The sequence below is a fragment of the Gigantopelta aegis genome, chromosome 6 (genome assembly GCF_016097555.1).
Source record: "Gigantopelta aegis isolate Gae_Host chromosome 6, Gae_host_genome, whole genome shotgun sequence".
NCBI classification, from domain to species: Eukaryota; Metazoa; Mollusca; class Gastropoda; order Neomphalida; family Peltospiridae; genus Gigantopelta; species Gigantopelta aegis.
In genome coordinates this window covers 46,279,163-46,293,379 of record NC_054704.1, presented here as the reverse complement: position 1 = coordinate 46,293,379, position 14,217 = coordinate 46,279,163, and the positions used below count along the sequence as shown (strand labels likewise).

Below are 14,217 nucleotides of genomic sequence, written 5' to 3'. Positions count from 1 at the left end.
GTGGGAAGACATTTTACAATTCAGAGGTGTTATTAGAACTAAATTGGATAGTTATATATATGGCAACACTGAATGGCAATACACAGCCTGTTGAATTAGCGGCAACACGCTTCGTAGCCATTACGATGACAACAAACATTATAATAAAACGTCATTTTATAAACTCCATGTGCTTTTTTAACAATATAAATATCCCACAAGTCCTACTTTGGCAAAGGTTAAACAGTCGGGACAATTCGGCTTGTTACATTATCGGAAACCGAAAGTAGTCGACATTTTCCGAATGAGAATGAGTTACTTTCCTTATGTTATTTTGGCAAAATGGGATCGATTTTTTTTTTTTATGCTTACAAAAATGTCATTTAACAGGAGAAATTGTCTCCTGCACAGGGATTGGGGAGATTTGATCAAATACCGGGAGACTCCCGTGGAATCCGGGAGGGTTGACATGTCTGAGGAAACGTCATGTACCCAGTTTATGGTTATTGTAAGGAGATGCAAAGTGACGTCATTGGAATACTGACCTCATTTAAATTAAAAATTAGCTATATTATTACCATGCTTCGCCACATTAAAATAAAAACTAGTCTACTAACCTTGACCCCTGTCAAATTCCTATAACAAGCAGACAATGCTGTTTACAGGTGGGTATTTTTTTTTTTTCATCATTTTGGACAAAATATTAATTTTAAGTTCTAAAAGATGAAAGAAATAAAAAGTACCTTTTGTCAAATATATCATATCACAAAATTACCGTTGGATATGTTTTATTTATTGTGTATGAAGCCAAAACAAGGATCCCTGACTATTGTCACCTTATTTGTGGATTAAAAGCTCGTTGGTGAATAGTATTCCCGTCTAGTTTTGGTAGCGTGCTCATTAAATTGTAAATATTTGTCACCGTTTTCGTCTGTTTTCAGTTTAAATGTTCCACAAAATAGCATTTTAAAAATGCCTAACACTTAACTGCTTTAATAGGCAATTCAAACCAAGCATCAACTTTGTTTACATATCGCTAAGGGCATTCCCGGTAACCATGTGCTATAAATAGCGTTGAATACGGCATAGTTCCGGCAGTTGAGTTGAATACGGAAAAGTGTATTTCATTTTTGTATTCAGGGCTGTATTTATATAGTAAGATTTAATGGGTATGTAATAAAGTTGTTAAAATACATGCTTGGGGTTAGATAATTAATTCACACATTCATTAAAACATGGATACAGTTGTTAAAATACATGCTTAGGGTTAGATAATTAATTCACACATCAATTAAAATATGGATACAGTTGTTAAAATACATGCTTAGGATTAGATAATTAATTCATACATTCATTAAAACATGGAAACAGTTGTTAAAATACATGCTTGGGGTTAATAATTAATTCATACATTCATTAAATCATGGATACAGTTGTTAAAATACATGCTTGGGGTTAGATAATTAATTCATACATTCATTAAAACATGGATACAGTTGTTAAAATACATGCTGGGGGTTAGATAATTAATTCACACATTCATTAAAACATGGATACAGTTGTTAAAATACGTTTGTTAAAGCTAGATCATGAATACAGTTGTTAATGCTTGGGATTAGATAATGAATACAGTTGTTAATGCTTGGGATTTAATAATGAATACAGTTGTTAATGCTTGGGATTAGATAATGAATACAGTTGTTAATGCTTGGGATTAGATAATGAATACAGTTGTAAATGTTTGGGATTAGATAATGAATACAGTTGTTAATGCTTGGGATTAAATAATGAATACAGTCGTTGATATACATGAGAAGTATTTATCAGTGCTATCAGACTACATTATGTTAATATTATGTCCACCCCTAACCACCAGCCCATATTTTCTTAGCAAATTTAGTACAACGAAATTGTAAAACCATCGTAAGCTATGACATCACTCTGGTATGTGTTGTAGTGATGTCAAGGCCTATGACAGTTTTACGATTTCGTAGGACTAACATAGCTTCAAAAATCCCTAGTCAGTACTGTTTGTTATTTTGCACAGTGCTTATATTAAAGAAGTGCAGGAGTATCGGCAGAAATATGATGCAGACAATAGGATACAGCAAATTGTAGGAGAAGGAATGTCAGAAGCTGAGAAGAAGGAAAAGGAAGAAGCAACATCAAAATATCAATCAAACTGTGAAAAGGTTTAAGACGACATATTTCTATTGTTTTATTAACGTTTGGGATATTACAGGCAAGATATTTCACCTGTTGTCAGCGCACAATACCACAAGCAGTGCATTCACCCAATTCATATTTCCCACCATTTTTCACATGGCACCAGCCAGAAATAATAATAGCTCTACTTCATTTATCTTTGCGAAATACCTGGGCATTTTGAGATAAAAAAAATGATTATCGGCAAGTATGTTTTTACAACAGTGTAGGAATGTCCCAGTCATTTTGATTGGGAATAATGGCCATTAATACTGGAATGTGGCTGCAAATGTGCATATGTAAGCCCAATTTTCTGCATAATTTTAAAGAACATTAACTGCTATAAAATATAAAGTAATACTTACCACTTCACATATGAACATTATTTTACACCATCTCCAGTTTATTTATCATATTATTTATTTTTGATGCCTTGTGAATGAATGAATGAATGAATGTTTAATGACACCCCAGCACGAAAAATACATCGGCTATTGGGTGTCAAACTATGGTAATGCAAATAAATAAAGTGATGATCAACATCAATATAAAAATTCAAGGTTTAAACAAAAACAGTGTAAAGAACTGTGCAAAAATACAAATACAAATATCACAGAATTTTACGGACACCGAATTTTACTCTAAACTTCAATTTGTGCTGTATTGGCCATTATCAAAGAGAATGTTACACCCCTGCACCACGGTGAGGTTACAGCACGCACAGGGGATTGATGCCTTGTTTGCAATATATTTTGAGGTGGGTGGGTGGGTGGTGGTGTGGGGATATTTATGTATTTTAGTCGTTTAGTATTTTATTTATTACAAACCAACTGCAAACAAGCCGCAACGCAGAAGTATGCAGATGTCAAAATCTACTACAGGTCATTTTTCTACGAATTGGGTCAGCAAGTTATCTACGTCACATGTAAACTTAAACGACGTCACAGTGAGCAACGAGACGTCATTAATATACAGTTTATATTTTGGTGCCAATTTCCAATTATGAGGTTTCTAAATTAACAATTATGACTGAATTGTTGATCGGACCAGCAAAGATTGATCTGAGTGAGTAGGACTGACTAGATATGATGCTGACATTTTATACATGGGGCGGTAAAAAAGAGTAGCAGATCAACAACATTGTTTTGGCTTTATACACAATATTATCGCAATTTAAATTCATGGCCATATTTCGTTGTGGTACACTTTTAAATTACACTATTTTGTACAAACATGTGGTTAGATACGTTAATAATCTCTGAACAAAACATTTTCAACAGTAATTTTGCACTCAATGTTTTCTAGCACGTGTCATGCACCCAGTTTAGTTTATTGCAAGGAGATGCAAAATGATGTCATTCGAATATCGACATCATTCAAATAAAAATAAAAATTACCCTACCAGTCTGCATGTGCCAATATTACACTAGTTAGATATTGAGTAATTGTTATGACATGAGTAATATCTTACACACACATTTTCACACTTCTTCAAATTGTCAAAAATTATTCCAGTATTCTAAAGGTTAGGATTTCCACTTCAGTATTTTTATCCTCATTTTGTTTATTTTTATATGAGACGATAGGGAGACAGAGAGGGAAGGGGAGGGAGATGGAAAGACAGACAGACAGCGAGAGAGAGAGAGTGAGTGAGTGAGTGAGTGATATATTTTATATACAATTTTTTATTTTGTTTGCTGTAATTGCATTTAGTATAGGACTAAGATTGCTTCATGAAACAGGGCCCAGGAGTGGTATGAAAAAGGTCTAATCCAAACTGTCTTTCTTATTTCATTTGTACAGATTGCAGCATTGAGCAGCGAGTATTTCCAGATCATTCCCCAGAAATCCTATGCATTTGAGAGAATCCTCCCACTGGATAGAGTCAACGAGTTCAAGAAGCAGATGACTCTTGTGTCAAACCTTCTCGACTTTGAGGTGGCCAGTAAGATGCTGCTGGGAGCTATGTACAGGAAGGAAGGTATTAAGGCTCATATATAGACTGGATGCGACGCATGCATGCTGTTCAGTTGTTGCGTCTGCCACTTTCGTTTTGGGTATACACACCATATACGATTATTTCATCGTGGCTGGCTGCATGCGTTTTGTAGATAGATGCATGCATCCAATCTAGACCCTCGTTGAAAATTAGTGTATTTCGATTTGTTTTTAGTCGGACCACATGCAAGCACTGAATCCAATCAATTTTAATTGGATTTGTTATTTTGTAAGGAACTAGTAAATTTTATGACTAATATTAAAAAACAATTTAATCAAAGAACTATGAGAAAAAAAAGTATCATTTTAAAACTTAATAGGGTTTGTGAGTTGTAATGAACTAGTTAATTTTATGGATAATATATAATGAAATTTGTCCCATCCTCCAAATTTACTTTGGTAACGCAGAACCTGCCATGAAATAGCAGCACAATAAAGTTTGGTAAAGTTTGTTTTGTTTAACGACACCACTAAAGGACATTGATTGATTAATCATTGGCTATCAGATGTCAAATATATGGTAATTCTGACATATAGTTTTAGAGAGGAAACCTGCTATATTTTTTCATTAGTAGCAAGGGATCTTTTATATTTACCATCTCACAGATAGGATAGCACATACCATAACCTTTGATATACCAGTCTCTGTGCACTGGCTGGAACGAGAAATAGCCCAATAGGCCCACCGACTAGGATTGATCCTAGACCGACTGCACATCAAGTGAGCGCTTTACCACTGGTATGTGTTATCCTGTCTGTGGGATGGTGCATATAAAAGATCCCTTACTGCTAATCGAAAAGAGTAGCCCATGAAGTGGCGACAGTAGGTTTCCTCTCTCAAAATCTGTGTGATCCTTAACCTTATGTCCGACGCTATATCACCGAAAATAAAATGTGTCGAGTGTGTCGTTAAATAAAACATTTCCTTCCTTCATGAATCAATGTCTGTATGTAGAGTACAGACTAATGTCTCTCAATTTGAAAGGTTTGTCATGTCCTAGCACAATTGCTTTAAATCTCATACTGCTAATTTAACAAAGTTTATTTTCAGTTGGTGAGTGTTTATATTGTTGTAAAATGTGAACATTATTTTTGCTGCCATATCACGAAGTCTGGTTGACTGATTATAATTATTCATATTTGTTGAAACGGGTGGCTAAAATAAAGTTGTGCAAAGGCATGATTGTGAAATCTGCCAGTAACACATAAATGAAACATTTTACTGACCTATGCTATTAGCCGATTATTTTGTAGTCCAGTGCATCTAAGCATTTAAAGATAATGTTCAATGTTTATAAATCTGTGGCAAGTGTAGTATAATGTGTGATTCTTACATGGATTTTTCACCAGGCTTGATCGTGCATATTTACTAGATAAAAACACGGTCCACAGGAATAACCTGTGATGTCACATTTTCAGTAAAGTGATATTTTTAAATTTTAGTATTTACAACTCTGCAGTCGTGAAATATTTATTCCTGAAAACCCCCCCACATAATTTACCAACTACTTTTAATGGCCTACCATAATTATAAGTTTTTAATTTAGTGTGTCATTGTGATCTTGACATACACAACAGTTATAATACTGACTATCTGATATCATAGGTTATTCCTATTGACCCTTCATGCATACAGATTGGTTATGTCATTTAATAAAATTAATGAGGCCGATCTGCATCACATTTATACACAAAAAACACATAACTGGTTTTTTGAAGCCATGGAATATTAATTCTAATAACTTTTAATTGTATTCTTAACAATATCTGTATTTATACTTAATTTCCATCTTGGGATTAACCACTGAAAATTTATTTGAGTTTTAATTCATTATAAAACACTGACTATATGACAACTTCATGAGCATGAATATGCAAAATACTGAGTGCACCAAATCACTGGACATGCCAATACACCAGTCACGATTATATTATCACACTGATGATTTCAGAAATCAATCCACTGGACTATATTTATCAGACAATGGGCTGCAAGCTGGAACTGCTAAAAGAAGATGATTGGGAGTCTCAGTACATTCTCAAGTACATGTACAGTACAAGTATGACATGTTTTTGTTTATTATGCATAATAACAAACTATAATCATATGATAACCCCCCTCTAAAAAACCCAAACCAAAACAAACACCCAAAACCTATTGGCATATTTTGGACAAATGTTAGTGAAATTTCATTGAATTGAAGTGTAATAGGGAAGATTTGGAAAAGTGGAAATGTGTCATATAAAATCTCAAATATGATTGTTCAATGTGGTACTGCTTTTTATAAGCCCGTCTTCGACGAGTTGTATTATGGAATAGCATTGTCTGTCTGTCCATTTGTCTGCAAATGTTTTGTTTCAGGAGAATATTATCTGTCTTATCAATTCATATAGGATTATCAAACCTTGCATGCATGTACAACTTGGGATGATGGTGTTTTGTGGACCATAACTCACGCAATAGGATTTTAAACTTCATGGGAAACACTTTTTCGGTTCTGTGTCTTGTGATCATGGAAACCCATTGGAAATGGTTTATATTGTTTTTGTTGAATACTTAATTGTACTCGATATAATAATCATGGGAAATGAAATTTCGGTTCAATCATTTTACCAACATGCTACCGACACCATACCGGAAACGGTCGTTACTGTGATATCCGAAGGCCTGATAACTAGGTCACTGTGACCTACTTTTCATGCATTATTGTACATTAAAGGAAATCCTTGTTCAGGCCATATCTTCTTTATCAATTTTATATAGGATCATCAAACTTTGCATGTAAGTACAGCTTGGGATGGCGGTGTGTTGCTTTTACTCTTGATGGGCGTATCATGTACCTCATTGGTACTTTTGATTGCATACTATTTATTTAATTGTTTCTCAATATTATTGTTTAAAATATTTTTCATAGATGTGCAGTCAGTGTTTAGATGTTAGTGAGGCAGTAGAAAACTCTTTCTTGCCCACTGGACAGGGTTATACAGCTTTTGCACGGTGCTAGAAAAATTGGTCTGACCCTAGGGCTAGATAAATCTGTCTGACCTGAGGGCTAGACAATTTCTACATACGCGTGACATCATAACTCATGCTTTACAATGATTGATGTCATAACTCATGGTTTTCAGAATTCTGTTTGCCATTTCACGTTGTATCATTGTTTTACAAATATTTAAACAAATGAATATTTTCAACTTTATATTTATTGGTAAGTTGTGACATTTCACAAAAAAACATTTTGTCCCTCGGGTTGGAATTGCCTTATCTATACCTCACAACGGTGATAGATTCTATTATTCTTTACAAGATTCCAGGGATATCTTATGTTATGTACAGTATGATTTTTCACACCAATTAAAATGTGTGACTGTCTTGTACATTGTACTTTTATTTACAATAGCCAAATCTTATCAGCATTCAGTGGAAGCCATATATAGAGTAGAAATCCCAAGGGGAGGAAAACAGATGAAGAAGAAGGATGTTGGTAATCGTAAACTGCTTTGGCATGGAAGTGGCCTCGCTAACTTTCTGAGCATCCTTCATCGAGGTTTGGTTGTTGCACCTCCTGAGGCGCCGGTCACTGGACATGCATTTGGAAAGGTCAGTACTTGGTATATTTATTTTAATGACATAATAAATAAAGATTCTTAATGGAGTCCACTATAGACACAAGTTACCAGACATGATGGTGCAGCCGTTAATTTTCAGAGCCGTTTACATATACATGTTCATGCATACATACACACACAAATGGATTGTGATGTTTTAGTTTTTACAGTGATCTTCTTAAATTGAATTGTGGTTCGTGACACATACATTAGGCCTACTGGACAAAATATTAGGAAACAACTGTTTAATGGCACACCAGGGCCTTGTTCCATGAAGCGATCTTAGCATTAAGATCACCTTACAGGGCTTGACCTTAGCGGTAGCCCGGGATGTTTTGGCTACCAATTTCTCACTTGGACTACCAGTTGTCCAAACCCAGTAGTCCGCCGGGCTACCAAATGTTTGAGCATGTTCAGTCACTCCACAATCAACAAGACGTGTAATTCATCGGTGTCTGAAATTCCACCTTTTGTGTGCACGGTCTCTGCTGCCAGGAGTTGCTGTAACTGTTAATTACTCCCCTAGTGTGACCCACAGGTGGTGGTTGCCCAATATGATTTAGTGAAATAAATGATTTTTTTTTTTTTAACATAACGGACCAAAACAAATAATTTGATGTAATCCAGTGGCCAGATATAGAGGGTTCCTACGGGTCATGGAATTTACATTTAGGTCATGGGTTATCTATTCGTAGTCATTTATGACAATCAACACAGCCCATTGTTTTTACACCTACTTATAACAAACTCTTTGTATGATCAGGAGTATTTGCTGCAGCTGAATTCTAAACTAAACGATAATTCAATCACGGTTTTTTCCTTCTAGGCTACCTATGCAAATTGTCAAATTATTGTTTACAAAATTAATATCTATTACTATGTTAAAGAAATGTATAAATTGACGAATGTTTTCAATGTTAAAAATATTAATCTTTCTTACAAATTAATTTTAATGAAATCTCTCTCATCGTTTACTATGGCTGTGCGCGATAACCTCGCTCAAAATGACATTTGACCTTGTCACTTGATAACACAAACACACATGGCGATCCCCTGTCTGGAATAATTGGCCTACGACATTTACAAGTTTATTGTCATCAATAAAAACCGCTATTGTTTTGTAATAAAAGCAAGTTTTGTTAAGATTCTTCAAAATAACACCTATTGAACATAGTTGCAGCCATTTTAAGTATTAAAATATGCAATATCGATCTGAAGATCATACAATTAGCAGACAGTTATACACATGAAAACCGTATGAAGTATTTCAATAATATTGTTTAAGCCTTCATTACGAGATTAGGCCTAAAAACAATTAATAATAATAATAATAATAATAAATACTATTGTGTATTTCTGGAATCGTACCAACCAAGTTAATGCAGGTAGAATAATAGGTCGTCTTTGTTTTGTTTTTCATGGTGGTTGTTAGATTTTTGATTTTGTTTTGTCCATTTCCAACCAGTAGTTTCAAATGTAGGTAGGTAGGTAGGGATTATTATTATTATTAGGCCTAATCTCGTAATAAAAGCTTACACAATATTATAATGCCACATATGAGACTCTTCATTCTATCACATATTAATGTCGTAGTTTTGAATATTTTCCCCCGATTCTGTTTAATGATTTAAACTAAAAACTTTATTGTTCATTAAGGGTTATTATGCAGTTTTAATAAGTGTATATTTCACAGTATAATGCTCGTGATTTACAAAAACCCACCCTAAAACGTTTAAATAAAAATAAATTCTTTTTCTTTTTTCTTTTAAAGTTATGGGGCTACCAATTTTTCCTGAGGGCTACTAGATTTTATAACCTGGTAGCCCGGTAGGCTACCACTGAAAAAACTTAAGGTCAAGGCCTGCCGTAAGTACATAATATAGTTATTCATCTAAGGTGATCTTAGCGCTGAGATTGCATTGTGGAACAGAACCCAGCACACTTAAAGCTCAGTATTAGGTGTCTAAAGTATAAAGTCCACTGGACTGAATTAACCAGCTTTTACATGGTTCTAGATAAATCTGTCTAGCACCCCACTTCTGGACGATTTCTACATACGTGTGACATCATAACTCATTTGTTCTAGCCAACTGGTGTAACAAAGGCCGTGGTATGTACTATCCTGTCTGTGGGATGGTGCATATAAAAGATCCCTTGCTGCTAATTGAAAAGAGTAACCCATGAAGTGGCGACAGCGGGTTTCCTCTATCAATATCTGTGTGGTCCATAACCATATTATGTCTGACGCCATATAACTATAAATACAATGTGTTGAGTGCGTCGTTAAATAAAACATTTCCTTCTTTTTCCTTCACAATTCCTTTTTTAGAATTGTGTTTGCCATTTCACATTGTATCATTGTTTTAAAAATAATTTGACTAATTAATATTGTTAAGTTGTTACATTTTTATGTCATATTGCATAAGGTGGACTAAATTTTTTCGCATATGATTAAATGAGTTTCTAGGTGAAATGTTTACAAATTGTTCTACAATAAACAAAGCGTACATAGCTTACAAAATTAATGTTTTGTTTCTGTAATTAAATGGGCAAGAAAAACAATCAGTCACCATTGTGAGGTATAGATAAGGCAATTCCAACCCTTGAGAGAAAATGTTTTTGTAAGGACCTCGGTAAACTTTGGCCCTCACAATAAAACAAATTTTTTTCCCGTTCAGGTTGGAATTGCCATATCTATACCTCACAACGGTGATAGATTTCTAAGATGCGATACAACTCTAACTGTCGAGTTGAGTCACGCCGTGTGTATTAAAAAACCAGTCATCTGTGACAGATTTTTAGTCTGCCCAACGTCATTTGACATAATGATGCAAACATTGTCCAGTTGAGTCACGTTGTATCATGTGATCTGGGCTTAACATATGGTAATGGTAACACTTGGTCTAGAGAATGAAAGAAGAAGCTTGCTGCTACCACATATGTTACTACCAAAAGGCATAATCTTTTACATTGTACAGTCAAGGGCAGATCCAATGGAGAACCTGTCCCCACTTAAATATTCAAGTGTTAAATTTTCAAGCTGTTTGTTTACAATATCCTGTATATACATCAAATAATATACCACCAAGCCACAGAAAAGAGACTGGTTATACGTTTAAATGTGTTTGGAATCTATTTCACGCAGAATATGACATCAGTACGGAAGATGGAGCATTTTATTGACAAAAGAAAATTAAATATGTGTATTTTAAACTAAATTTGGTTTATTGTTAATAGTAACAAGAACTGTGATTTAGTCGTAGATTTACGTTTACGTGCAAAACTAGGCTTACAATGTTTTGTAAAGTTGGGCCCTGAAGACTACATGTCAGAATTATTAAATAGTTGGCATCCATTTCATTCATTTTCATTTCAACTTATTTTCATGCTTATATCCAATTAAGGTTCAAGCACGCTGTCCTGAGCACACACCTCAGCTTACTGCTCTGTCTACCCAGGACAGTGGGTTAGTTGTTAGTGGTTAGTGAGAGAGAAGAGGGTGTAGTGGCCTTACACCTACCCATTGAGCCCTTAAGAACTCGCTCTGGGTTGGAGCCGGTACCGGGCTGCGAACCCACCTACCAGCGTGTAATCCGATGGCTTAACCACTGCGCCACCGAGGCCGGTAGTTGGCATCCAATAGCCGATAATTTCTTAAACAATGTGCTCTTGTTGTGATGTTAACCAAAACCAAATTAATTTGCTAATTTCCTTCCTTTCAGGGCATTTATTTTTCTGACTCGTTTGTAAAGAGTTTTAACTACTGCTGGAGTCCAACTAGAACTCGTCTGATGTTGCTCTGTGAGGTTTGTAGTTTTAAATTCATGATCAGAGTCAGAGATATTTCTAGGGAGGATGTACAGATTTTTTAAAAAGACACCTACAGTAATTTAAATATACTAACATATGTTAAAACTTTACATACAGTCTTCCCAAGAACACCCAGCCAACCAAATTATTACATCTCCCCACTGAAAATAATTATATTCACTGTATTCTTCCATTATATACTGCATTTTCAGGGCACTTTTATGTTTGGAGGAACTGGCATAGCCAGGATTTTATATTGGGTGGTGGGTGGGTGGGGAGTGGTCAACGCACACTATGTATGTATGATTTTATTAAATTTAATATATAACAGTAAAAACTAAACAAAAGGTTTGATGGTGCTGGGGGGGGGGGGGCATGAACACCTAGGCCCCCCTTGCTACACCACTGTTTGGAGGTTATGTGCACCCCCACAGCATCCTCTATATCTGCACCTTCATTGTAAGATAGAGCCCAATTGTGTGCATGATGTTTCTAGTGTAAGCTGAAGAGGTGACATTGTCAAAAGTTGCCAATCATTGGCAAGTACTGATGAAAAGCATAATTATTTATTGATGTTTTTTAAAATTATGATTAGAGTTGGACCAAAAAACTTATTTTATTGCACTTAGTCATCTTGGATTTTTAAAAATCCTATTTTATCCAGATATGTGTAAATGTTTTACAACAGGTGGCTCTCGGAAAGCCGAAACTTTTCGTATCACAACATATTGATACAGAACTGCTTGAAATGGGCTTTGATAGTATCCATGCTGTTGGAAGTTCCCGGCCAGTTGAAAAACACTCAGTACATCTCTCAACAGGTTAGCAGTTCTGAGTGATTACAAAATACAGGTTCATACATGTAGTTAGATTTACAACCCATTTTATACTAAACTTGGGACTGTTATACATCGATAAATTCACAAAAAAATGGCAAACAATTTTTATAATTATGAACACATCTTATTTAAGTAAAAATACACCAAAACAAGTTTCTAAAGTCCTTTCCATGACATGTTTTGCGTAATGATGTCGCATTTGACATAAATGATGTCATTTTCTGGGGTTTATCAAAGGATAACATTCGGTTTTTCAGGGTAAAAGAAAAGTTAATTAATTTTTTTTATCAATAAACTGATGCTATGCATACATGTAGTATTAGTAATGGCACAGAAACACTTTATTTTGAAGATAATAAGTTTTTTAACAATAAAAGGCTTTCAATATGATAATGCCATTTGTTTCCCTCTTCCCCTCAGTAATGTTTCATAATGCATGTACTTACTGACCCACCCACCCCCTCTTAAATTAATATTATGCAATGCTCTTTTGAGTATTCCACCTTTTACTATCACTTTGAGGTAACTTGATCACATTATTATGTTTTCCATCTGTATGTTTGATTTGTTTCTTTGGTATTAATAAAAACTTGATAAACAAAAATATGTAATAGATTAATTGGCTTGATTTCCTTTTCACCACCATATTACACACACACACACACACACACACACACACACACACACACACACACACACATCATTTTATAATGCAAACTAATGATCTACCTCCCCAGAGCATTGTGCATTTATTTAATGACCTCTAATGCCAAAATGTAATAATTTGTTTCAGGTGTCGAGATGCCTTTAGGGAATTCTGAATATAACAGGTTATATGTGAATGGAGATATTTGTTCTCTGTCAACCAGTGAGTATGTCATATTTGATGAGAACCAAGTGTCTGTTCGCTATCTAATTCAGTTTAGAGAATAGTAGGTTTATATAATGGATGGACCTACATGTGTAACAAAGGAATTGCAAATGGAAAATGGATGTTAAAAACTCAAAGAATATTGTTGGTGTTGTTAAATACCACTGGTTTCAGAAGTTGCAAGAGAGCTCTGTTAAATAGGAATTCTGCCTGGGATTGAACTACACTTTAATATACATTTTGAACATTTTGTTTAACATCATCACTAGAGCACATACAATTTTTAATCATTATCTATTAGATGTCAAACTTTTGGTAAATTTTGACATCGTGTTTTAGAGAGGAAACCTACCCCACATTATGTATTGTTGATGTTAAATTGATGTTGTTAAATGATGTTGTTTATGTATTTCACTAGTGGTACTTTTAAATATAAAATAGAAAGACTAATTTGACAAGAAACTTTTATTGACTAACAGTTGTTTTGTTACTGCCTGTTTGATGTTTGAATTAATAATTGTAGAATATTAAACAATCTTCTGTTTTGTAACATGTCTATGTTCCAATGAAATAATTTTCAGTTGTCACAAGCTTTAGTGTATGTCAGTGAAAAATATTAAACAAGTGACATAAATATGATGTGAAATGGTAACGAGTGTAATATCCTATTTATTGCCCATAATCAATTTTAATTTTTATAAATGACATCATTTGACTAATGTTCCAGTAAGATTGTGTTGCGCCTGTTGTATGATGTCACCATATGATATAAATGTTCCACTTGTCATGAAATCAAAATAAGCCTACATATTAGTAGCGATAAATCACATCAGGCGCAAAGGCTACAATTATAATAACTACATAAAGCATGATTGTCCAACAATTAAGTGCACTGCTTTATTCAAC

General features: G+C 34.5%; 1 protein-coding gene across 1 annotated transcript in view; it reads left to right on the top strand.

Moving 5' to 3' along the window:
* LOC121375518 (poly [ADP-ribose] polymerase tankyrase-like) overlaps positions 1-13,861 on the top strand; it is a 91,044-nt gene extending 77,183 nt beyond the window's left edge. Inside the window, exons 45-51 of the mRNA XM_041503008.1 lie at positions 2,027-2,171; positions 3,988-4,165; positions 6,135-6,242; positions 7,584-7,783; positions 11,514-11,597; positions 12,290-12,422; positions 13,234-13,861. Of these exons, the coding sequence (XP_041358942.1) occupies positions 2,027-2,171; positions 3,988-4,165; positions 6,135-6,242; positions 7,584-7,783; positions 11,514-11,597; positions 12,290-12,422; positions 13,234-13,373 (988 nt within the window). The 3' untranslated portion in view covers positions 13,374-13,861. The remainder of the gene's footprint in view (positions 1-2,026; positions 2,172-3,987; positions 4,166-6,134; positions 6,243-7,583; positions 7,784-11,513; positions 11,598-12,289; positions 12,423-13,233) is intronic.
* The last annotated feature ends 356 nt before the right edge of the window (positions 13,862-14,217 follow it).